A 26,324-nucleotide genomic window follows, 5' to 3' on the forward strand; every position below is an offset into this window, starting at 1 on the left:
TGTGGTGACTACCCCTTGGCTGTAAAATATATCAAATTTGTTCTCCTCTGATACTACTGAACTAATTCCAATCAAAGTTCAGCTGAATGCTCCTTATATAGGACTTCTAGAATAAAGTTTGTGTTTAATTTCTGTTTGGCAAAAAACATGGCTGTCATAGCTAGAAATAGAATTTAAATAGAAATGAAGTTTTTGGCTTATATCTCAAAAACAAAAGCATTTAGAGTAAATCTGACATGTGGTAAAAATGTATTACTCCTTGAACTACATTAATTAGTGATTCCTGATATGATTTATCAAGCTATCAGAATCATAAGAAAAGGGTTATACATTTGTGTGATGCATTTTCAGTTTCATAGCTCATCAACTTCATGTTAAACGAATACTTATAGAGCCGTGGTGTAGTGGTTAGTGCATCGGACTACTAACACATAGGTTCCTTGTTCGATTCCCGTTTGGGATGAAAATTTCAGGAACTCAATTTTCGGCTCTCCCTTGACATCATCTGCGAGTATGGTCTTCAGGAAACGATGATAGTCTGTTGGAAGGTGACGATAAATGGCTGACCCGTGTTAAGAGAGAGCCATATCTCTTGCATGTTAAAGACACCCTTGTAGACTTCGAAAAAGAGCAGGCTAATGCCGCAAAAAGGCAGCACTCGCACCAGCAAAGTGGAAAGGGATTAATATAAGTTGCAAAACTTGTTTCCCAATCCACTATAAATAAATATGTTTAAACTAAACGAATACTTATACATGTACATTATTACACATAATGTCCATATTGTAAATATTCATTACATTTTTCTATTGCACTAAAAATTCATCAGAAACAAGCTTCCTGTAAGCATACTTAACCATCTGTTTCATTTTTACATCAATCACAGAAAGGGGAAAAGGGGGGGGGGTCATCACATTTAACTTCTTGTTTACCAAAACTTTAGGGGGAAAATCAGAGTGTTAAATACAGCAAAATAGATTGCTTTAATATGTAATTTAACCCAGTACTAGTAGCGTTAAGAGCTTCGCTGGTAAGGCCACATTTGCTTAGATTCAGTAAAGAACCTTTTAGAGAGGCTTTTATATTGTTCATGCAGGGAAGATTTAATGCAAGATTAATCTATGTGCTCTTTCAATACAGGACATTAAATATGAGATCCTTTAAATACACCATGACAAAGCTACACATCAATGCATGCTGCACAACCAAATTAATATCATTTCATCGTTCATCTTTAATGTCAGAATAGAAAAATACTAGTGATAATACAATGTATCTATTAATAATTCTTGCAGCCTTGGGCTGTTGTCTGCTCTTTGGTCGGGTTGTTGTCTCTTCGACACATTCCCTATTTTCATTTTCAATTTTATTTTCTTAAAATAAAGCTTATCAAGTTTATACAAACATTAAATATCTATAAATTATGTACGAAAGGATATCAACATTGTACAATGTAGATATAGAAGCAAAATATTTGTTCAGCCAAATATAACTTTGTACATGATTATTATTACACCTAGTTTTAAACAATTTATATTAGACAGCCTATTATTTCAACCTGAAATTTGAAAAATGTCTTAAGCGCTTGATTTTTTTTATGATATTTTTTACAAATTCCATGTTTATTCTGTATCTAAATAAATGTTCTGTGCAGCACACAGCACTTTCTATTATAATGAAGAAAGCACATTTTAATAGAATGTACTGCATTGTACTGTGTGGCGCAAAACACTATCTTAACCAAATATATTGTATGCATTTAAAGTGTTATGCACCGCTCAAAACATTATAAAACAGAATTGACATGGAATTTAAAAAAAAAAATAAAGCAAATTCCATAATTAAAAATAATAATAATAAAGTTAAAATAATAGCCTGCTATTGACTCTTTGTGTCATTGAAGGGTCATTTGATAGGAGAAAGTGATTTTTCACAGATGCCATTGAATCATCTTTGAACTCTTCAATCACTGGGTATCTAAATTAACGATACTATATCTATAGGATATGGCTGCATATTTATACATCCCACTAATAAGAGGCACACTCAGAACAAGTTGTATTGCGTAAACTTTAAAGCTTAAAAGTCCATCTAGCTAGGTGACCACATTTTTTGAAATCTTTTTTCCATAGTGGTTCTTGAAGTAAATCTACTTAATATATTTCTATTGCAAAATTTGAAATTGTATCAGTTCTTTGCAAAGTTTTGGTTAGCCAAAACCTTTGAGCTTCTGATCACCACTTTTCCACTGTTGGTTATGATGATCATATTTCTATATGCCAGTCAGCATGTTCAACCAGTGGGTGAATAGTCACTACATATATAATATAGTCTAATACCAAAATTAATCGTAATAATCTAGTTTTCATTTATTTATATAGATTAACATTGGTACAAACATGCTATGAAATGGGCGAACCATTTAATTAAAATCTTATAAATCAAAGGTTAATCTGTTGTTGACATACTCTTTGTTAATTTAAAGGTTCAGCAGATATTCAATATTTGATCACAAGAAGTTGAAAGTGATTTTCAATAGATAAAGATATTAATATAATGTTATAAAGATAATCAGTAGAAAATGATAACTTTAGAAAAAAAAATGTTTTCTGAATTGTCAGAGTTAAGCTCAGAGGATAAAAATAATAATTAAAGGTGACAGCTTTTTTTTTGTATTTTACATGTCTAATTAGCACTATGGAGAATCAGAAAGCTCATTTTCTATATTTCTCAGGTGAAGCATTTTTTCACAACTTTAAACCTCTTAAAAATTGAAAAAAAAACAACAAAAAACAGGTTTCAAATGATAAGGTCAAGTGAAAGATTATTTTTTGGTATTTATAGGAGTCTTAATTTGTTTTTTTCTCTCTTTGCTTTACCTTACCTTATTTTACTGGGACCATGTAGCAATATATTGTAAACTTACCCCTTGCTTTATAACACTATTCTTACAAAAGAGACATAATTTCAGTATGTAATTTAATCTAATTATATACAAGTCTTTAGACCTAAAAAAAAGTGTAATGTAGATAACAAAATCAATGATAGTATTTATGGAACAGCCTGCTGCATGTGTCTTTACAGTAAACTTATCTTTATTCCACTCAAATAGTTTCAATTTCAACCTTTTATTCTTTCTCAAACCTGCTCTGGTGCATAATGAAATAGAATTACAACTTGCAAGATTTTTTGCCTTAGTCATTGAAAAAAACAATTAGGAAAGGCAGCAACCAACCAACAACAACATCTGGATTACACACTCCCAAAATGTATATGTTTTTTTTGTTTAAGAAAGATATTTGTTTTAGTTGATCACTATGGTCATTCACCGGTTTTTCCTTATTTTGTCCCATTTCAGGGACATTTATTGCTTTCTATACAGCATTGGATTTGCTCAATGTTGAAGGTGGTTTTTAATCTGTAGATGTTTATATCAGTGTCCTCAAGTCCCTGGTAGATATAGTTCTCTCTTTGGCAATTAATCTATATCTTATTTTTGTAAACAACAGCTGAAGCTTTTTGTATGACATTTGGTAAACTTATATCACAGCAACAGATTGCCATAAAAAAATGTCAGTTTCAGGGTTTTTTTATTATATCTATCAATTATTATTGTAATTTATTATAGAAGTTTTATTGTTATATGATTTATATACTAGTAGTTATATCATTCCATTCTCGTAAAAGAAATATTAGAATTTAAAGAAATTTGGAATAGTCAGTTTATTGCTATTATCATGATTATGATATATATCTCTAAACAAGTACACTTTACAAACTGACAGCAAAGGTTATATTGCATTTTTTGCTGTTTTTCATTTCATATATATGTCAGTTTGAGGTCTTCAACACTGGACACAAACTCACAGTTCAAGAGTGCCCTCGAAATATCAACTTTAGTAGAATTCTTTGCTGATGAAGAATATAGCACATCTTTGCTTGAAATGAAGCATACATACACTGATCAACATGATACACATGTGAATAAACATCATAAACAGATTTAGTTTTAGTAACTTTAGGAATGATGGAATTGATTAGTATATATCATGTATATTGTGAGATGATGAAACTAAAGCATAAAGCACAATAACTGCTATTTATATGTTGAAAAACTCAAAGTAAAATCACCCTTTCTCTTCCGTCCATGTAGAAATAAGCTGAAAAGCTGTTTTTTGAGTAACTTTAAAAGTTTGAGCAAAACAAAATATGGAGCTCTGAATTTGTTTGCTTATTGGACTCAAATTATCTTAGATATGTTTCTTACTTTACATTTGTATGTAGCTTTCGTAAAAAACAGTCTGCATGAACTAAACATGCTATGTTGTTTTCTTTTTTAAAGTTAGCCATATTTTTTGGAAAATAAGTACATTTAACAGGAACCACACATATTTTAACTTTGCCTTGCTTCTTCATTTTTATTTACTGAACAGATGCTGGGAAAATTTGGTACTCTTTTCAATTCCTGTTAACAGCCTCTTTAGTTTTGTCGTAGCTTGTTCGCCTCGATAGCGAGAGGTGTGGGTACGAACCCGCCAGGTCAAAAACTTTAAAATTGGTATTGGCTTCTTCTCTGCCAAACATGGTATTAATGAGTAAGAGCAAAGACTGGTCAGAATAAAGAGTCTTAAAGTAACATGTCTTCCTGCAGAATGTTACGTTTTGAGCTTAAGCATGTTACAAATCCCGCTCAGCGTGTCCGTCTAGTACAAAGCAGGGTAAATATTTATATTACATTAACATCATATTATCGTCCTGAATATGTATATTAATTTTCTGATGGACGTTAAGCAATCACCCATTATCATTATCAATTCCTGTCATTTGTATATATTTTCTTTTTCAGAATGCTTTCCATGGACCCCTTCATACTTTTGGAAAGTTGCTGTACAAACAGATGTGTAGTTTCCACGGTACTTCTGACCGAGAGAGAATTACCAAGGAACAGTTTGTTAAGTCTGGGAAAGAACTGCTTAAAATGTTTGACGAACCTTCTCAACACAAATACTATTTCAAATTATTCTGTGATGGAAAGGATTACTTAAATAAAGAAGGTAAGAACATGAAGATCTAACAACACTATGTTGTACTTTCTCTTCTGGTAATTATTACATAAGTGATGAAAATTTCTGCTTATAAATTTTTGACAGTGTGTCTCATCATGACAAAAAAAGCAAGGATTCCAAAAAGTCTTTTCAACTTTGTCATGTTGTTGTATACAAAACATCGACCCATTAACTATCAACAAAAACAGCACATTTAAATGTTTTAATAGGCACCAACCTTCATCCTAACCAGAAGAAGTAGTGTGACATTACAAAATAGAAAGACACTATAAAATTTCAATTGAAATGGCTTTGCTCTATCAAATAAACATATTAACAAAAATAAAACATACACTGAACAAATAAATTTGATCTCTGACACAATATAAATACAATTATGTTAATAATAAAAAAGGGGGAAGTGGTTTTATGACTACCAAGAAAGAAGAAAAAAAATCCCTTTATTTTGTAAATGGGTTAAAAATAAATCAACTGAGAGGGGTCCAAAAAATTTTGAAAGTTAAAGAATTTGCACTGATGCTTTTCATTTATTTCCTCCTGTCAGAAGTGTTTTCGAAATGCACGAACAGTAAAAGAATTTTTGTAACTTTTGTTTAGTATTTACTTTCTTCACTTTGGACTCTTGAAATAAACCAGATGTAGTACTGAAGTATGTTTACAATTACAGAGCAAGAAATTAATTAATTATACATACTGATATTTACTGAAAACTAGTGAAAAGTAAACTGTAAATAATTGTAAACTAATGTTTTCATAATTAGAGAGAGAAGAGAACATTCATTCATTGTTAAAATAACACAAAACAGCTGGAATACATTTCTGAAAAGTTGTTATATATTTAATGCAAATTCAATTTTTGACAAGATATAATGTTTTTCCAATTAGTTTGGTTCTTTAATTATCATTTATGATGTCTCATTAATATCAGGCAGCAATTTTTGCATTTCTTTTTTAAGCTTGATTCAATATCATCCAGTGGCGGATCCAGGGGGGGGGGGGTGTCCAGGGGTTGGAACCCCCTTTTTTGGGACGATCAATGCATTTGAAAGGGAGCATATAGTTAGAACCCCCCCTCCCCTTTACTCTGGGTTGGGAACCCCCCCTTTTTAAAATGGCTGGATCCACCACTGATGATGTAGGTGATACATTGAGCTGCATTGGATAGAAATCAACATTATGCTACTAAATATCAATACATACAAAATGTACATCTTTAACCTGTTTTGGGTTAAAAAATCTCGTTTGAAAATCTCATATTAACTGGTTCAAAATTCATCTTTCATTTTAAATGTTCCCAAAAACAGTCAAAGTCTTATACGTGTACATGTATTCTTGCACTTGAATAAGGTCTATTTCTATCAGACGCAAGCTCATATGTAGCATTTGCTGAATTTATAAAGGGAAATTTATTTTTTTTAAGCAGATCTAGTTTTAAAAGCAGAATCAAAGTGACCATAATTGATAACATGTAAATTAAGGTATCCCTTAAAGACCATAGTCTAAGATCCCAATTTAACACCAAAACATAATCAATATTGACTACTGAAACTAGAGTTTTGGCCACAGAAACTGCTAATAACAAAAGTAGTGTCAAAATTGAATTCACATTCTTGTTTTACTCCTTTCAGATGGTCTACAGATGGTGAATGTATCTTATTGCCTGACTCTGGGATCGTCCAGTATAAAATATACAAAGAGTGTCAACGATGATAAAGTATTTGAAAGTATTGTTCATGGGATGGTAAGCATCTTATTGTAAACCTGTTACAGTACTGGCAACATGTTACACCTTTTTTTCTTGCAACTTAAATTGTCAGTTGTTTTAGTGGTAAAACGTTAAATTACAAAAATAACAAAATTAGTAGAGGAAAATTAAAAATTTAAAGTCCACAATCAAATGGCAAAATAACAAGCTCAAACACACCAAAAGAATGAATAACAACTGTCTTATTCCTTAACTGGTACAGACATTTCTTACAGTAGAAAATGGTGGATTAAACCTGGTTTAAGGGCTAGCTAAACCTCTCACTTGTATATCAGTCCCAATTAATGCAACTAGAAACAGAAGCTATTTCAAAAAATATAAGCAGTTTAAATTTGGCTTGGTGGTTCATTTTAATTTAAATGAACTAACCAACATTTAGTTGGGTCTGCTTAAAACATATTTTTTATCACTAGTAGGAAAAATGATTAGTAGATATGTAGTTTGTGGTTTCAATATATTTTGCATTGTATGTTGAGGTTCTTAAAATGTATAACTAAAAAATAATTTGGCCCCCAAAATCAAATTTCAAAATTCTTTTTCTTTTCAGATTTGAATATTGTATCTATGTACTGCACTAAAACTTTGCTTCTTATTAATGTACTTTTTATATTTTATGTATTTGTGAATTTAAAGTTCATTTGGTACATGGTTAAATCACACAAAATATGGAATATTTGAGTAGTTATATAATCATATGCAGAGAAAAAATAAAGTGCACAACCCCCACCAAACAAAATATCTTCCCAGGAAGTGCATTTTGTAATTATCAACTTAGTTGAAAGACATATTTTGCAAGTGATATGGGATTAGAGATTATATATGCACACTTCACTACACAGTGTATGTAATTCTATGGTTTAAGCTGATATAGACGTGTAAGTAATTTCCCCAAAAAATCAAATTAGGAATTAATCTAAGAAGAAATGTAATCATGATTTCTATTAATTTCCCAAAAAAATCAAATTAAAAATTCAACTAATAAAATTGTAAGAAGTTTCAAAAATTAAAATTAAGCAGGATAAGTCATCAACATTTAATTTTCACAGTAATTATTTCTCTCTATTGATGCTATTTATAATCCGAAGAAGAGACTAAATGTAAAAAATGACTAGAAAAATTTTGCTTGTGACTGTAATTACTGTTCATATCTTCAAGACTATATTATTCCTTGTATTGACGAAGTAATTATTCTCACAAGAGCAATATTCATTATAATCAGCATGAAAAATAACTCTCTATCATCCCTATGGGATGGCATTTTATTGGCTAAACACAATCAGTAATACTGTAGTTTATATTTGGGTAATTTACCATACAAGAAAAACTATTTACAAACTAATTTCTATACCGTTAAAGAAAGAGGAACTGAAAATAGATATTTTATTTGTTAATATCCAGTCATATTACAGGCTGCATGGCCTCAGGGACTTGTTTAGTGGGAGATGTTATGATTGATCACTTAAAACAATATTGACATCTAGGAAAAGAATTTGAATAATTTTTATCGAGTTAATATCAGATAATGTTATTTTCTTTACAAGTATAATAGATATACATGATAAATCATATAGTCTTCTGATAGTTCAAAAAGGGAAAGACCATAAAACTTTAAGGGGGGGTATGTTTTTTTCCTACAAAAAATATTCTACCCCCCAATCTGTTGAAAAAATGCTCTGGTAAAGCAGTTGACAAAAAACATATTCTGAATTCTGAATCCAGATTTTGTCCATACCTTGAAGTTAAATTGTTGCTCCATAAAAACAAATGACAAAGCATATTTTGCAAGATGCTTGTTATCACTATTTGTATTTGTTTTAATAGGAACTTGACATCACTTGCTCACTTATTGCTTACATAACTTACAAAATATATTAATATTTTGGTTGCATAAGTCCAGTGACAAATGTTTCATTTATGTGCAGTACAAAATATAACTCAAATTCCTATATTTACAGCCGTTTGGATAAGGCTGATTATTTGAGGCTTAATTTGATTGAGGATGTCAAAAACTAAGTTTGTGATTACATCAGTAAATGGCGAGCCAATAGGTTAATGATATTTGGTAGGCACCGGTGTCAAAAACACTCAATTTACCCCTAGCCATCTTATCTGAACATTTGCATTTGGATCAGATAGTCTCATCTAGACTTTGAAGGCAGTGCATTCTGCCTGGCACCAGTATCTTATAGAATAGCATAACTTATCAGGGCTCACGCTATCTAGCAGGCAACTGGAGCATGAAGTGGCTTTCTCATCCATCACTTTGCTTTGCCGACTTTCAAAAGCTATATCAAGTCACCTTGTTGTTCACAATATTTGCTTTCAGTGGCTTTCGTCATTAACAGTTTAAGATTTTTACAAAGTTTTAATAAAAGTTGTATTTATGATCTATACATGTTGATTTTTTCAGTTTGGACCTCATGAAGAATTATGTTATGATGACTTCAAGAAATGGACCAATCACAACTTACCTCATATTTACTGTGGTGTACATAATTGGGTGTATACTATCCTAACAGGATCTAAAATGCCGTCAGAACAGGTAATGTACATGTAAGATACTAAAAGGAGATTTGGTGGTTGAGTGGTCTAAGGAGTTACTACTGTAATCACTAGCCTGCAGTCAACACTGATGTTCTGAGTTCGAACCCAGCTTATGTGGGTGCACTCAACTCCAATTGGGGTTGTCAGTTTTTCAATAGAAGGACAATGTTGTTGGTTTCCTCCAGGCACTCCAGCTTCCTCCATCAATAATAACTGGCCACCTCGAATGAAATAGCCTAAAATGGCACCAAAAAGCTATAACACCAACATCAATCAATAAAAGGGGACATACAAAATCAAAGTATAAAGAAATACCAATAGTTTCTAATTTGAAAAGAGTTATACATTGTTATACCAGAATCTCAAATGAAAATTGATTTGACTTTTGCTCCTGTGAAGTAGAATAAACAAAGTCTCCTTGAAAGTTTGAAAATTTAATGAAAAACATATGTAAATTTGATATTTTTGTCATTTCAAGAGCTACTGGTATAACATATTAATTTTGAAAAAAATGTTTGTTTTTTCGCTGACTGTTATTTTAAATCTCCAAAATGCCTTCTTTTTTCAAATCGCAATCAGTTTACTCTTATTCTTACAGGAAACTGCTCCCGTTCCTGAACTTGAGAAGTTTGAGCAGGACAAACATTGTATGAGTATGGGAATGGTGTGGGCATTGTCAGCAGTTATCCCAGCTAGTTATACACATATAGATCAGAAGGAAGAACAGTCAGAATTTAAAAATCCATTACTGACGTCATTTAACTTATTAATGAAAATAGTAAGTAATGGGTATATCTATATAGATATAAGAAGATGTGGTATGAGTGCCAATGAGACAACTCTCCATCTAAGTCACAATTTGAAAAAAGTAAACCATGATAGTTCAAAGTACTGTCTTCAACACAGAGCATTGGCTCACACCTATCAGCAAGCTGGTATAATCTATATAAAAAAGAAGAAACAAGAAACACTTATGAACAATATCAACAAACAACAACCATTTAACTTGATGATCCTGACTTAGGACAGGTGCAAACAAATGCAGGTTTTTTTTTATTTTGGTTAACGAAGACCATAAAACAAAGGTTGAATTCTTAAAATGTGATACCAATGCCTGCTACATTGAGCAATTTTTATGCCCCACCTACGATAGTAGAGGGGCATTATGTTTTCTGGTCTGTGCGTCCGTTCGTCCGTCCGTCTGTTCGTTCGTTCGTCCGTTCGTTCGTCCGTCTGTCCCGCTTCAGGTTAAAGTTTTTGGTCAAGGTAGTTTTTGATGAAGTTGAAGTCCAATCAACTTGAAACTTAGTACACATGTTCCTTATGATATGATCTTTCTAATTTTAAAGCCAAATTAAACTTTTGACCCCAATTTCACGGTCCACTGAACATAGAAAATGAAAGTGCATGTTTCAGGTTAAAGTTTTTCAGGTTAAAGTTTTTGGTCAAGGTAGTTTTTGATGAAGTTGAAGTCCAATCAACTTGAAACTTAGTACACATGTTCCTTATGATATGATCTTTCTAATTTTAAAGCCAAATTAAACTTTTGACCCCAATTTCACGGTCCACTGAACATAGAAAATGAAAGTGCATGTTTCAGGTTAAAGTTTTTCAGGTTAAAGTTTTTGGTCAAGGTAGTTTTTGATGAAGTTGAAGTCCAATCAACTTGAAACTTAGTACACATGTTCCTTATGATATGATCTTTCTAATTTTAAAGCCAAATTAAACTTTTGACCCCAATTTCACGGTCCACTGAACATAGAAAATGAAAGTGCATGTTTCAGGTTAAAGTTTTTCAGGTTAAAGTTTTTGGTCAAGGTAGTTTTTGATGAAGTTGAAGTCCAATCAACTTGAAACTTAGTACACATGTTCCTTATGATATGATCTTTCTAATTTTAAAGCCAAATTAAACTTTTGACCCCAATTTCACGGTCCACTGAACATAGAAAATGAAAGTGCATGTTTCAGGTTAAAGTTTTTGGTCAAGGTAGTTTTTGATGAAGTTGAAGTCCAATCAACTTGAAACTTAGTACACATGTTCCCTATGATATTATCTTTCTAATTTTAATGCCTAATTATATTTTTTATCCAATTTCATGGTCCATTGAACATGGAAAATGATAGTGTGAGTGGGGCATCCGTGTACTTTGGACACATTCTTGTTTTTAATCTTCAAAATCCTGAAAAAATACTAAAATTGCAATTATAAATCAATCTTATATTTTTGTACATTTTTCAAGTGGAGACCAAAAAATCGGAATTTCTAGTAGTTCAAAGTGTTAATATGAATATTGGTCCATTGATTGAGATTAATTATTTTTTTTCAGGCTAGATTGAGCAGATGTCAAAGCTGGACCTCATTATATAACAGTAGTGAACATGGACTCTCACTTAATAGGTAATACAATAATTTGGTATAAAGCTATGTTTAATTTTTATGACCAAATAGTGTATAACATGTTATACCATATAGCTAAGAGGTCTCTTTTTTCAAAAGACACTCAAACTTAAAGGGAAATTACCTGGTCATATAAATTACTTCATAACCTTTTACCATGTTGCACTGATATTTTTGTGAACTACGTTCAAATCTGTTTTAATGACTCTTTGGGTGTCCCTTGATTTAAAAGACAGACATGTTAATCCTGGAAGTTATAAACTCAATTGTGAGGATTTTTTGGTATCTGATAATGAAAAAAAGGACAAATGGTACATGTATAATTATTTATATCAAAGTGTGTCTATTATATCTCTGAAAAGATTCTTTTAAAAAATTGAAATGATTTGTGTCATATTTTTTTGTGATTTCAGATGTTTGAAATAAGTAAATTTCTAATAACATATTCTTTTGACAGGTTTACAAATCATGTTGTATCATATCATGGTCCCACAATAACACTGTTGTCATTTGAAGGCAGAAATATATACTGTATAGCAGAGGATGCAGGATGGCGGTAAGAAGTGTAAAAAAAACATATGTATATTTTAAGAATTTGAATTTTTTTGTAATATCCAATTTTTTAATTTGAAAACAGTGCATGAACAAGTTCAATAACCGTAACGGAGAGGGGCATTAAGTTTTATCCTTGTCTGTCTGTACGTACGTCCCATACGTCCCAGAGAATAACATCAGTTATGAAACTTATACACATAATGCTCATTACCTCAAAATACAGATCAAGTGCACAATTTGGTGGTATGACTTTAACGGTAATAGAGTTATGCTCCTTTAGAAATGGAAAAATTGCTTAATTTTTTGTTTCTGTTCTCTAACTTGTCTTAGCCTCAACTGATTGTTTTGAAACTTATACACAATGCTTATTACATACATGTGACAGAGTTGTCAAGCCACAACTGGAGATTTGGAAATTTTCAGCTGGAGTTTTGGTCTCATAACTGGAGATTTTTTATCGACCTTTTTATCGACGTACGTAATGTTTTTTTGTGTGTTTAAACTGCATATCTTCCTTTTTTTGGTTAAAAGAACAATAATTCCATACCTTTAAACACCTGCATATCCCTTTTTACTTGATAAAAATAAAAGATAAGGGGTTTTCAAATATTTATTCATTATGTATAATTCAAGATAAAGTGATCAGCCATCATACATAGTTGGCAAAAAGTATCTCTGATTAAGCCACATTGTCAACTTTGGTACCACTATAACTGAACATGCTTGTAACATGCCTGTTGGTAGCTGTCTCCATAGGTTTGGTCCAGTAATTAGGGCAACCATAGTCAGCTTTGCATGAAGTGTAGTAAGCATGGTCTTGACCCTTGGTACTTGATCTGCACCATTTGAAATCAGATCTCCAGGCAGATTTGAATTTGGCTAGATACTTGGTCTTCTTTTATTTGCTGCTGGGGTATTTGGTGATAAAATACGGGTTGCATTTTGTCAAATTCTAAAATTTTAGAACAGTCCAAGACAACTATACTTATATAGGTATTCCATTGGCTTGGCTAGAAAACGAGCCATAAATATCATATTTGAGTTTATTTCTTTTTTGTTGAGGTTCAGTAAATGTTCCATGTTTTCAACACCATCAAATAAATTATTGTTTATACAACTTGTACAATAAGTCAATTTAATCCTTTGTCAGTATTTCACTTTTAATCAACCAGGCTTGTGTCTTAAACTAGCTAGTTGATCACCAGGTAATTGCCTATCATCTTTGATTTATTGTTGTATATCCAGTTTAATCCTAAACACCTCAGGCTGATTTTAACTTTTTTACGACCTCATTTTACCTTTGACACAACAGGAAACTTTCGTTTTTCTCGGACTTTTCCCATATCAATTTCAAGTTTCTCTGAATTTTTCTCTGTCCCTATCGATTTTGTAAACAAAAAATATGTATTGAAAATTTTACGAGGTTGACATTTTCAAAAAGCGGAAGATTTCAAATTTTAACGGGAGGGACGGAAGAGGGTCTGAAAAGCGGGAGATTTTGACTCCCGCCGGAAGAATCACATGTATGTTATTACCACAAACCTCAGATAAAGTACAAATTTTGGAAGAATTGTTTTTACAGTTCTTCAGTTATGTCCCTTTATGTCTTTATATTTATGCATGCAGGTGCATTATCTGTGTCCCATGGACACATTCCCTATTTATTTTTTTCAAAATTTGTTATGAATAAAAAGATGAATGAAAAAAATGAAAGCCATTTATAAATAAAACAAACAAATAAGCACAAAAATACAGTATTATGCATTATCAATTTAAAGTCATAAGAAAAGAGTGACTGGTGAAAAATAATGTTCTTACAATTCTTGAACTAATGCATACAAACATCATAAACTTAGTCTTCTGTGCACGAATTTATCATTTTTTTTCGTGTAAATTTCGTATAATTGTCAATTTTTTTTTCAATCAGTCAGTGTTGTTGTGAAAATATGGCAGGTAATTTAAGTTTGTGTTTTGAAGCCGAAGTTTAACGATTGTCACCTGTTTGTCACCAATCGACAAAAAATCAACAAAAAAGCATGGAAATTGAGCATGTGTTTAACATGTAAATTCAGATAATAGTTTATTTTAAGGACATCCATGCGTATTCAATCACTGGATTTTTACGAGATGGATCACACTGAGGTCACTTTGCATACGGAAAATAAAGTAAACTTCTTCTAATTATGAATAAATTAAAGAATTTTCTTCAAAAAAAGTATATGTACATAAGTTTTATAATGAAAACTATCCATTGAAATATAAAAGAACATATGCATTATTTTTTTTAATTTGAGGTTTCTTATGACCTTAACAGTAGAACAACATTAATATTATTTGAAAATATGTCATTAGATAGACATAACCAGGTCAAACTGATTAAGAAACACGAGAAATGTTGAAAGTGAACCTAACAGCATTTTATATATATATATGTAACACTCAGAAACGTGTCCTTCCCCCCAAACGTGTCCGATACTCCCAAACGTGTCCACATTGACGTCACTGAACTGCAAAACATGTCTAGTTGTAAAAAGGGCGTCAAAGCCTGTCATTTGTATTATTTAAACGCCTAAACGTGTCCATTTTTTAATAAACACCCAAACGTGCCCAATCCGTCAAACGTGCCCAATCCCCCAAACTTGTCCTATAATATAAAGGGAACTAAAAGATTGTTACACTGATATTCCGTAAAAATAAAACTGTCCTTTTCCACTCCAAAAAAAATATAATTTAATTCCGAGTTACGATTAGTGTAGATACCTAAAAACCGTAAAGTGTAAATTCTTATAACTGTACACAATTCATTTAGGCCTAATCCCCAATTCCCGGAATAATTAAGGTACAATCCAAGAGTTCCGGCAAATATTCTTCTGCATCACATTATATAACTTATCCAAAGTATGTTGTCGTCCTGTCCATGCATGAAATTTTTGCCACTGGACGTAATGTCTCTTGTTTACGTGTATTTAAGAGATGCTCGAAACTAAAAGTTCATAATAAAAACCCTTACTACCAGTTTATAATTTTTAGAGCTTTTTTCCATTTTTTTGAGAGAATCAAATAGTTTCTTAGTGAAGTTTTAAAAAAAAATCGGTCTTTACTGGCTCTTTAGATTTTTAAGTTTAACTAAGGTTTATCCCGAATAATCGTAAACAAATTTAGGCCCAATCCTAAATCCCCGGTTTGATAATAAAACTTATGTATAGTATTTATTGTTAATATGATATCGTTCAAATAATGCATGAAATATTTGGCACTGGACTTATGACTCTTGTTTGTATGTCTTCACTTTAGTAGTGATGCTGGAAATCTAAAATTTATTAAAATACCTGATAACCAGTTTATGATTTGAACATCTTTTAAAATATCTGAACTGTTGAAAAAAAAAGGAAGTCAAATCTTTTAAAATCCTACCGTGCAGTATTCGCGGATTACAGCTGATTTCCTAATGCTTGCAAAATAAAACTTTGTTTGGCTTGCTTGCTTTGTTTGTGTAATTGTTAATACAAGCTTTGTAAATAAGACTGGCATCTTTAAACAATATGTATAGGCATATTTTAACCTGAATATATTATATTTGAATTTAATTTGGTGTTATCCTATGGTAAACGCTTAATCCAACTGAACTAGAATTGTTTGTACATGTTTGTGCGCTCTAAACGAGCATAATACTTGCAACTGGACTATAAGCAATTTCAGTCAAAAGTCGATTTATATGTTACAGATTAAATTTGCAATAACAACCGGCATTGAACCAACTAATACTGATAAATGACCATTTCATCAACTGTGTCCCCCATTATAGAATTGCGGTAAACGTTATTGATTTTATTCATGTATTAGCGCTAAAAGACGTGAGACGTCCTGGCGTTAAATAGTGGATACGTTTTTGCGAATAACAATTATCGGACACGTTTGGGGGTTATAAAATCAGACACGTTTGGGGAATATTGGATATTACGGACATTTTTAGGGAGAATAGACACGTTTGGGGAATCGGACACGTTTGGGGGGCAGGACACGTTTGGGAGTGTTACATATATATGGAAGTTTTTAACGACCTTGACTGGCTATACAGCCCTTGCACGCATTTTGATTTATTTTTCTCTCTTTTATATTTTTTTTGTCTCATTGATGATGAGCTTGCCTCTCCTCTATTCATATTGAAAAAGTAAGATATTATTGACTTTCATCATGAGGTCTTTACCAATTATATGATTGTTCAAACCAAAATGCAGGCTTGAAATAATGTACAATTTATTTGAAATTATCCATTAAAATCCAGAAAATAAAAATATAATTAATATCTTTACAGGGAAGGTACTCACAGATTTGGAGGAGAGGACACTATGTTATTACAGATTACACCAGTATTTAGAGTAGTACAAGGTTAGTAGATATAAGTTTAGTTTAGATATAAGTTGATTACCATAGTAGGTGATCTCCAGGCCATTTAATTTGAAATGACTTTCTTTGTCCCAGTTTTATTTTGGCTGCAGTCAGGATAATTTTATTCATAACTGTATAGTATTTTTATACACTTTTGTTAATGCAATACAGACTGTCATACTTCAAAAAAGATTTTTATAAGAAAGTATCTGTGTAGAGGTTTTCATTCCTAGCCTGCAGATAATTATGTTCTCCATTTTCAAAGTGCAATCTTAATCTGTGTTATGCAGCAATTAATTCAATTTAAATATATATATTTTTTTAAGGTTGTGTAGTTATGTTACATATATATATTTTTTTTTAAGGTTGTGTAGTTATGTTATATATATATATATTTAAAAATAACATTGTGACAAGGGAAGTAACTCATCAATCTAAATAAATCTTATTTGTTTGAATTGGCTTGTACTTGAAAGCAATTCTGAAAAGTTTTATACAAAACATCAACAAATGTGCAAGATTATAAAATCTTAAACACAATCCCAGCTTGACAATACATACAGAAAATCACCATTTGACTGCCTAACTTGTTGATTAAAATCATGTTTAGTCTTGAGAGTAAAATGTACATAGATGTGTTTTGTTTTTGTTTCAGCCGGTGGACCTATGGTATTATGGAATGAATATTCAAGAGATATAAGACAAGGTATCCATATAGGAAAAGATCCTAAATCTTTGATTATAGTTATCCCATCAGATTTTGACAAAGTGGAGCATTATGGAGTTAATTGTGCTATAAATAAATTGGAGGTAAGAATTCTTTAGGGCTTTTCCAGAAAATATTATGTCCCTCCCAGAGACTGTACTTTTATTTAACCCCCCACCACCCACAGAAATAAAAATAAATTAGATCAACACTCCCTTAGCATTTAGGTATTTCAAACACAAGCTCCCATATAAAATTAAAAAAACAAAATGTCTTCCATTGGGGGGACATAGTATTTTCTGGAACAGCCATGAAAACACACGAAATACAGGCATATTGTTTTCCAATGTATTGTGATGAATCCGCACTAACACTTTCATTACCCAGATTCTGAAGCTACAATTATATTGGTACCCATTGATTTGATATTTGATGTATTGTTTTATTATGGCAAGTTACAGATCAAGTTTGAATTTTGTTCTTGTCTGAAGATTTTATGCAGAGTTATGGTCCTTGGACTTACAAAATTCACTTAAAAAATCAGTTTTCAACACTTTTTTTGGTGATGCTTAAAGATATTGACTTGATGATTGTTATATAGTTTACACCCTGACAAGTTAGATATCAAGGTCGCTTTTTTTTTCCAATACAATGAATAAGTAATCAGTAGGGGACTATGTATTGCCATGCAATTCTCACAGAATGCATGTTTAATTTGTATATCCTCTTGTGTGACATAATCTTTAGTGTGTTGCAGATGGTCACTATATGGTAGTAGTAGATGTATACAAACCTTATAGAAAGAGCATGCTTAGATTGGGTTTCCATTTACAAAAAAAATAAAATCACAAAAATATGGAACTCAAAAGAATATTCAAAACGGAAAATCCATTATCAAATGACAAAATCAAATGATAAAACACATCAAGTAAATGGAAAACAACTGTCATATTCCTGACTTGGAACAGGCTTTTCTTATGTAGAAAATGGTGTATTAAACCTGGTTTTGTATGACAGTTGCGTAAAATTCAGTTGAAAGAATACAAATGTTCTTAAATCAGTAATTATTTATAGCAGGTAATTTGAAAATGGACATACTGTTGTCAGGTTATTAAAGATTGCATATTTCGGCTTTAATATTGATTCACTTATAGGGTCTTTACTCAGAACTAAACGATGTGGTATGATTGCCAATGAGACAACTGTCCACAAGAGACCAAAATGACACAGACATTAACAACTATAGGTCACCATATGGCCTTCAACAATGAGCAAAGCCCATACTGCATAGTCAGCTATAAAAGGCCCTGATAAGACAATGTAAAACAATTCAAACAAGAAAACTAACGGCCTTATTTATATAAAAAAATGAACGAAAAACAAATATGTAACACATAAACAAACGACAACCTCTGAATTACAGGCTCCTGAATTGGGACAGGCATATACATACATCATGTGGCAGGGTTAGAGATGTTAGTGGGATAAAAACCCTCCCCCTAACCTGGGACAGAAAACCAGTTGTTGGCATGACACAGGTTATGTTCTTCTCATATATGTTATGACACATTCACAATTTCCATTCTCAATTTTATTACATGTACCTTTACATTTTTTGTAGGTGTGGGGTTGTGGATCAACTGCTACAAAGGATAAACAAAATGAACAGAAACAATGGGAGAAAAAAGAAACAGAAAAACATAAACAGAGAAAGGTATAATTGTTCAAGAGATTGTTCAATGTTTTCAATTGATTTAAAAAATCTCACGAAAATTTCCCCTTTTGGAGTGAAAAATATTATCCTTGGGGACAAAAAATTTATCCTTTTGGAGTGAAAAATATTATCCTTGGGGACAAAAAATGTATCCTTTAGGAAAACAAAATATACCTTTTGAATTTTCCCTATGCATGTGAAAATTTACCATCTTGTTATCAAATTAACAGTTTTTTTCAGAATTCAATTTTAAGCTTACAAGCTTTAAATATCTGGGAACTACCAATATACTGTTATAAAAAGACTGAAATGTCACACATTTATATTGAAACAGATTGATATAACTGTTAATGAAAAGCATAATTTTTGAAATTTGAAAACAAAAAACAATGATAAACCATTCAGAAAGTAAAATTATTTAGCTTTAAAAATTGTATGCTTTTATTTTGTAATTAGAAGCTTAAAAGTACATTCCTCATTGCAATTTCTTTTTATATCGCTTTCAAAAATATTTGGTTGTCTTTTCTTCAGTTAAAAGAATACAGATATAGGGAAACTGATTTGGAACTTTGTCCACTTTCATTTAGTGCAAATGTAGTTAGATTTGTTTTTATCATTTTCATATTTTGGAATCCCGGTTAAATAGTGTCATTAGTACATATTTAGTAATTGATAATAAATAAGAACATGTATGTATTTGTAACTGAAGAAAATATTGTACTCTCCAAATTGTAATTTTCTTAACTAACTACTTTGCCTTTTGACCTTTTGTGTTAACCTTTTCATTTCTTAGTTGAAATATTATCATACCTGTCAACATAAAATCTCCATGCATGGTTATTCTTAGCACAAGAGAAGTTAATTCATCTTTTATACATTCCATAAGTTTATTCTTACCACCTATGGTTTTGAATGAGTCAATATTTACTTAAATCTCATTTGAACTGCTTTAAATGCTGTTTCTAGGAATTGTGAATCCATTTATTTTCTTGGGTACACATGTTCATGGATTAAGGAAATACTATGGTTTTCAGGTTACCTTAATTTGTGTAAAAAAAATACATAGTTGAACATTGAAATTCAAGATTCACCTTTACCAACGAAACCAACGGACATTGAACATTAATGAATCCACAGTTTTTTCTATTTATATGATGCTTTATTTAAAAAAATCTAGTCAATACCTCTTATATGAGAAATCACCCATAAATCATGAATGTTGGCAGGTCTGAATAATTTGTAGTCATTATAGAATATATTCTGTTTTCCTGTTTGTTATGTTGCTTTGCTCTTGATGTGGTATGAACTTAATTTCTATAATCCACAGATTGAGAGAAAGTTTAGCCGAGTAAGTTACAATGAAATACACCATCATTATAGAAATAGTTTCAACAGCTAGAAAATACCAAAGCTTTATAGGATCTGTTATTACCTCCCTTGTCAATGTTTATGTGACTTTGGTATCATTTAAGTGAATGTGTTTGTTATCAGTTTTCACGTTAGAGTCCAATAATTTTTTTGTAATGGAAAAGGAGACTTATAAGTTGACTGTTTTTAATTAATAATTTGTATTAAAGATAACTTCTCTTTTATTTATTATGTTGAAAATATAAACTGCTTTGTCAACTCTTTTTTACATGAAATACCCCTGAAAACTTAGATTATGCTTAGAAAATAAAATAAAAATCTTGTTCTGTGTGGTTTTATTTTTTGGCTGCTACATTTGCTAAAAGGCTTTTTTTTTAACCAACAAAACCATCACAAAATAAAAAAATTAAAGGGGGGTCACATTTGTTAATTAATATTTCATATGGTGTATTCTGTTGAAATATGGTGATTTGTTTTTCTTATGAAATTATCTTTTCTTATATTGGTGTTGATTTTTATATTCTTTTATCTTTTATTATGAAATATATAATCAGAACTTACCCACTATATATACTTATCTTACTATGTCGTTTGATTCATGACATGTTATAATGAACTGTTTGAACAAAATATTTTAGAATCTGAATTTACATCTTGTATGTGGATTTTTGATTTAGAATCTGAATTTACATCTTGTATGTGGATTTTTTATTAATTGTTTTTTTCATTCATGAATCATCTTTAATGAAAAGAAAAACTAAATAAATAAAAAAAAGATGTCATCAAAAGGTTGTCAAATTGAGAAAACTTCCAATAAAAAAATAAGAAGATATGGTATGATTGCCAATGATACAACTGTCCCACAGAGTTCAAATTATTTTGGATTCATTTGCTAAAAACGTGCATATTTGTGGATATTTGACTTCGTGGTTTTGCCAATCTCTCTGTATACAAAGCCTAACGAAAATATGTTATTTTTTTGAACATTTGAATTCGTTGATCATCTTTACTCACAAAATCCATAAAAATTGGTATAATAATGAATCCACAGTAATACCAAATAAGGACCCTTAGACAATGTATGTAAATCTTGAAAAACCTACTAATAATCCATGTAACAACTCAATTGTGTGACTCATAATAAACCTTTATAGACTTTTAAAGGTAGGTGTTATATACATGTATAATGTATTAAAAAATGATATATCAACTCATAGTTTGATTTATTATATTTTCAGTTGAAACTAGAGCAGGACTGGGATGAAAATCCAGACAAGCAGATTTTAAATTGGGGAGGAATTAAAACTGAACACCAATATTCACAAGGAGGAAACTTTTAGAATTATCTCCCTGTAGAACTTGAAGAGTTATCTACCTTTGTATGGTGCTGAAGAAATCCATGTCAATTTGCAACACAATCGTTATTTAGATAATAGTTTTTTTCAGTGTATCAAAGTCCCTACCTACACAAAGCTAGTATTAAACACCTGATATTTTTATCAACTTTGCATTTACAATTGTTATATAACTCATCACAAAATGTTTCAAAGTATTCCGCATTCAAATGACAAGTGATTATTATGAATATGTAATTGCTAAACTGTTTTTTCATTCAAAACCATTTTGAAAGCTTACATATAAATAATAAAATATTCTCAAATTTTAAATTAAACAGAACATTTGTGTTTTAATGCAGTGGATTCGTTTATTTTAAGTGGAATCAATTTTTGTGGCTATATGATTTAATGGTTTTGCCAAATTTTACATGTAAAGCTATAGAATATTTATATTTTGTTAAACATTTAAATTCATGGTATTGATATACCTGTGTAAATTGGTACCCAACATATAATGAATCCACAGTATATCGAATTTGAATGCAGTGAAAATAAAACGTCTTTGACAGACAAATGACATGTTAAAATAAATATATAAAACCATATTATTTGACTATAAAATCATATTTGAATGAAAATGTATTTATGCATGCACAGAGGGTATATTACATTTCAGGGTAACTCTCAAACAAAAATTGATGCACAATGAACTGTGATAACTTACAAATTTACACTGTTATGTACTTTGTAATCAGGTTATAATTGCAGGATATTAAATTTGTTTTGATTTGATTTTTGTTTTTGTTTAGGGTATCAACAACAAATGTTTAGCCTTGATGTTAATCTGATTCACTAATCTAGAAACTTGACAAATGAATTGAGTGTGTGCAAGTTATTAAAAAGGGGAACTTTTTACCCATACATTTACAAAAATGTTTATTCTGGTTTACATATTGTTAGTAGGTAGTTACTTATTGAATTTAAAACTTTAGACCCTTCTAAAGCAAACAGCAGGACTTCTTAAGATGCCATTGCTTTCTTTACAGGAAATTATTAATTTTATTAATTATACTGAACATGATCTGAAAGTGATAGGGAAGTGGTCTTTTTTAAGTCGAGCATTTTTTAAGATTGAATATATATTACTTGACAACCAAGTACACATTTTTGTTATATCATTTGTTGGACATTTCAATACTGATTAGCAAAGTCATGACATAAAAAGAAAATTCTGACCATTTTATAGAATGTGTTTGTTTGATGGCAAAATTTTATAAGCTATTAAAATTTTTTATTAATATTATAGTTTTCTGAACTTTCAATATTTCTTGTAGCCTGGTTATATTTAGGACCTTGATGAAAATGTAAAACGTTATGTTTATATGATATCTAAGTTATTTTTATCATAAAAAATTGTTAAAGTAGTCTGATTGGCTAAGAGTGTTGTTGAGGAAAAATTACAAGACTTGTTTAGATTGTAATGTCAATATGGTGAAACCTGTTCAACTGAAACTTTTCATGAAGAAGATAGTACAACAATGTAGTAATTTTGGTAAAAGGGTATTCAAATATACTGGAATGGAGTGAACACATGTATTTGTTTTTACATGATAGTTGAATATGTTTGATGTATTGTACTTTCTTTTTTTTTCTTTAAACAAGCACTTTTCATGTAGTAGTGAATTAACTATCAAAAGAAGGAACAGGCTAAAATAACTTATTTATATCATTTGAGCTCTCAAAACTGTTCTTTTCCTAAGTATAATTGGATTAATTCCTCAGTGGAATTGGTATAATTCAAGTAGAAATTTTAGTTAATCTTTGAATGTTTTATTAGTTGTTAGGAATCATTTAAACTTGTTTCATGATTGTATAATTCCACATTAGATTTTTATTTTCTGGGAAGTAGATATTGAATTCATAATTTGAGAAGAAAATTATATATTATCACCTTGGAAGAGAAAATTGTTTAATTATAGAAAATATATTAACCTTGTGTTGATTACAGAGATACCAATCAGTTTATGAGATTTGTAACTTATCCTTTACCTCTATTGTTAATATAATGATACCAGGAGAATGTGAGGAATCCTTAGGCAAAATGAAAGATTAAAGGTGGTATGACTTACCACTGACCCTTGATTAAAACTTTGGACTCTAGAATCATTTTTTTACGTATCTGAAAAATTATTTTTGAATGATCCCATTTTGTGGATTGTGAATTTCAATAATTGAATTCATAGACTTCTGTCATCTCAATTTTCAGTAAAGAAGTATCCACTATGGCTAAAATGCAACAAATTCTTAACAGAATACAAGAAATTTTTAACAGAATACAACAAATTCTTAACAGAATACAACAAATTCTTAACAGAATACAACAAATTCTTAACAGAATACAACAAAACTAACTAGAAATGTAACACAACTGTGTAATCAGCAACAACAACAAAAAAAGAAATTGCTGATCTACCTACCATATTTATTTTTAAGGATGTAAATGGAACCACACATATACTTTTGGCCTGACAGCAAAATTAATCAATTAATTACTGATAGTAATATTTTGTTTTTTGTCTAGTGGGAAGCATAGGCATTTTTAAGAAACAATTAACAGTAGTAGGACATGATGGCTTCATAACAACATCCAGATCTCATGAGCTAATTGATATCTCTGGTGTTTGTGATTTATCGTGCAGACTCATTGGAATTTAACAATCCATGCAGGCATGGAACCATGGGTTTTGTAAGGAAATATTAATGTTTAGTTTTCATAGTTTCTTTTTGAATGTGGAATGAATTAAAAATGTATCTCAAGTTATATGTGACAGTTTTTAATGGTGTAAACACAGAGAAAAAGAAGACTTTCAGTCACAATGTTTAAGCCTTGTATATTGTGGTTTATAGTGAAAAACTTTATGCAATAACTGGTCAGAATTGAATTCGACCTGCTAGTCAAGCTATTAGTCAGAATGAAATAAAGAGATATTACTTGACCTATAAAATTCTTGTAAATCAAAACGTAACCAAAACCATCTCATATCTGCAATTCATGTGGAAGCTGCCAAATGCAATTCATAAAAATTGATAGAAATGTTATAATAATTTTGATTTTATCACTGTTATACAACCAGGTGTGCTTTGATGTTTTATATCATGTTAATGTATTTAATATAAATTTTGAGAAACGTTGTTGGTCTTGTGTGGCAAAACGGATCTTTTTATGAAAACTTAATTCTGAATATAAAAATAAGGAATAAGGAGGTGTGATGTGATTGCCAATTAGACACCTCTCCACCAAATGGAACAGATTTAGGTAACTATGCAGCTTTTAACGAAAACCAAAACCAATACCTTATAGTTAGATATTAGGCTGAATGATGACCTTATTTGATGCACTAAATTGAAGTTTGATGTAAATAAACAGTACTTATGCACCATTGTATGAGTTATAATATGATTGACATGAAAAAGGATGATTTAAACCACTATCATCAATACTTTTATTGTATAACCTGAATAAATTGACATTTTAGTTCTCAAGATCGAACATCGTTACATGCCAGTTTAAAGAAAGACGTAAACCATTGTATTGTTTAAGATGTATAGGGCTTTAGAAGTATAAATGCCTGGAAATGACGTCTACAGTATAATTTATTTAACATGCATTACATTTATATTATATTTTAGGTGCTTGTTTGTTTACTGAAGTGATAGTGTTTTCTTTGAGATATTTTATGTTACATTGGAATAAAAGGCTTAATTTTTCATTGATTAATTTTAACTTCATTTTCCATTGGTGCCTATTTTGTAAAGGCTAGGTAATCTGAAATTTGGTATGACTTCTTTTAAGGATCCTGTCATTCTGATAACAGTGACCATCAGAGGACAATGGGAGTCTCTATTTCATTGTTAAAAAGTAAACTCAGAGGAAAATCAAATTGGGAAGTCCCTAATAGCATGGCAAATTCAAATGACAAAACACATCAAAAAGGAATGGTCAAGAACTGTCATATTCCTGACTTGGTACATGCATTTTCAAATGTAGAAAATGGTGGATTAAACCTGGTTTTATAGCGCTAAACCTCTCACTTTGTTGACAGTCTCATCAAATTCCGTTATATTTACAGTGATGCGTGAACTAAACAGACGTTATAAATAAAATAGTCAAAATATCGGTACAGCAGTCATCATTGTGTAACAATTTTAAAAGGAACAATTTAACAGAACACAAAAACATCTATCTACAAGTCTTGTGAAATTCTTATGAAATGAACATTTTGACCAAATTGCAATTTCACAAAAATACTGAACTTAGAGGAAAATCAATTCGGAAAGTCCATAATGACATGGCAAAATTGAAATACAAAACGCATCTTTTAACTGAACAGACACAATAAATAAAATAGTCAAAATATGGGAACAGCAGTCATCATCATATAACAATTTTAAAAGGAACAATTTAACAGAACACAAAAACAT

General features: G+C 30.7%; 1 protein-coding gene across 3 annotated transcripts in view; it reads left to right on the plus strand.

Moving 5' to 3' along the window:
• LOC139528252 (uncharacterized) overlaps positions 1-25,610 on the plus strand; it is a 45,016-nt gene extending 19,406 nt beyond the window's left edge. Inside the window, exons 3-13 of one of the 3 annotated variants that reach the window (XM_071324138.1) lie at positions 4,847-5,054; positions 6,695-6,807; positions 9,242-9,373; positions 9,974-10,153; positions 11,703-11,773; positions 12,231-12,329; positions 16,644-16,717; positions 17,373-17,527; positions 19,045-19,137; positions 19,669-19,731; positions 21,744-25,610. In XM_071324138.1, the coding sequence (XP_071180239.1) occupies positions 4,847-5,054; positions 6,695-6,807; positions 9,242-9,373; positions 9,974-10,153; positions 11,703-11,773; positions 12,231-12,329; positions 16,644-16,717; positions 17,373-17,527; positions 19,045-19,137; positions 19,669-19,731; positions 21,744-21,845 (1,290 nt within the window). In that variant the 3' untranslated portion in view covers positions 21,846-25,610. Of the gene's footprint in view, positions 1-4,846; positions 5,055-6,694; positions 6,808-9,241; positions 9,374-9,973; positions 10,154-11,702; positions 11,774-12,230; positions 12,330-16,643; positions 16,718-17,372; positions 17,528-19,044; positions 19,138-19,668; positions 19,732-20,464; positions 20,597-21,743 lie in introns of those variants that run through there. The other 2 variants (XM_071324139.1, XM_071324140.1) reach the window with 2 other exon arrangements.
• Positions 25,611-26,324: the final 714 nt, after the last annotated feature.

Source organism: Mytilus edulis, chromosome 6, assembly GCF_963676685.1.
Source record: "Mytilus edulis chromosome 6, xbMytEdul2.2, whole genome shotgun sequence".
NCBI lineage: Eukaryota > Metazoa > Mollusca > Bivalvia > Mytilida > Mytilidae > Mytilus > Mytilus edulis.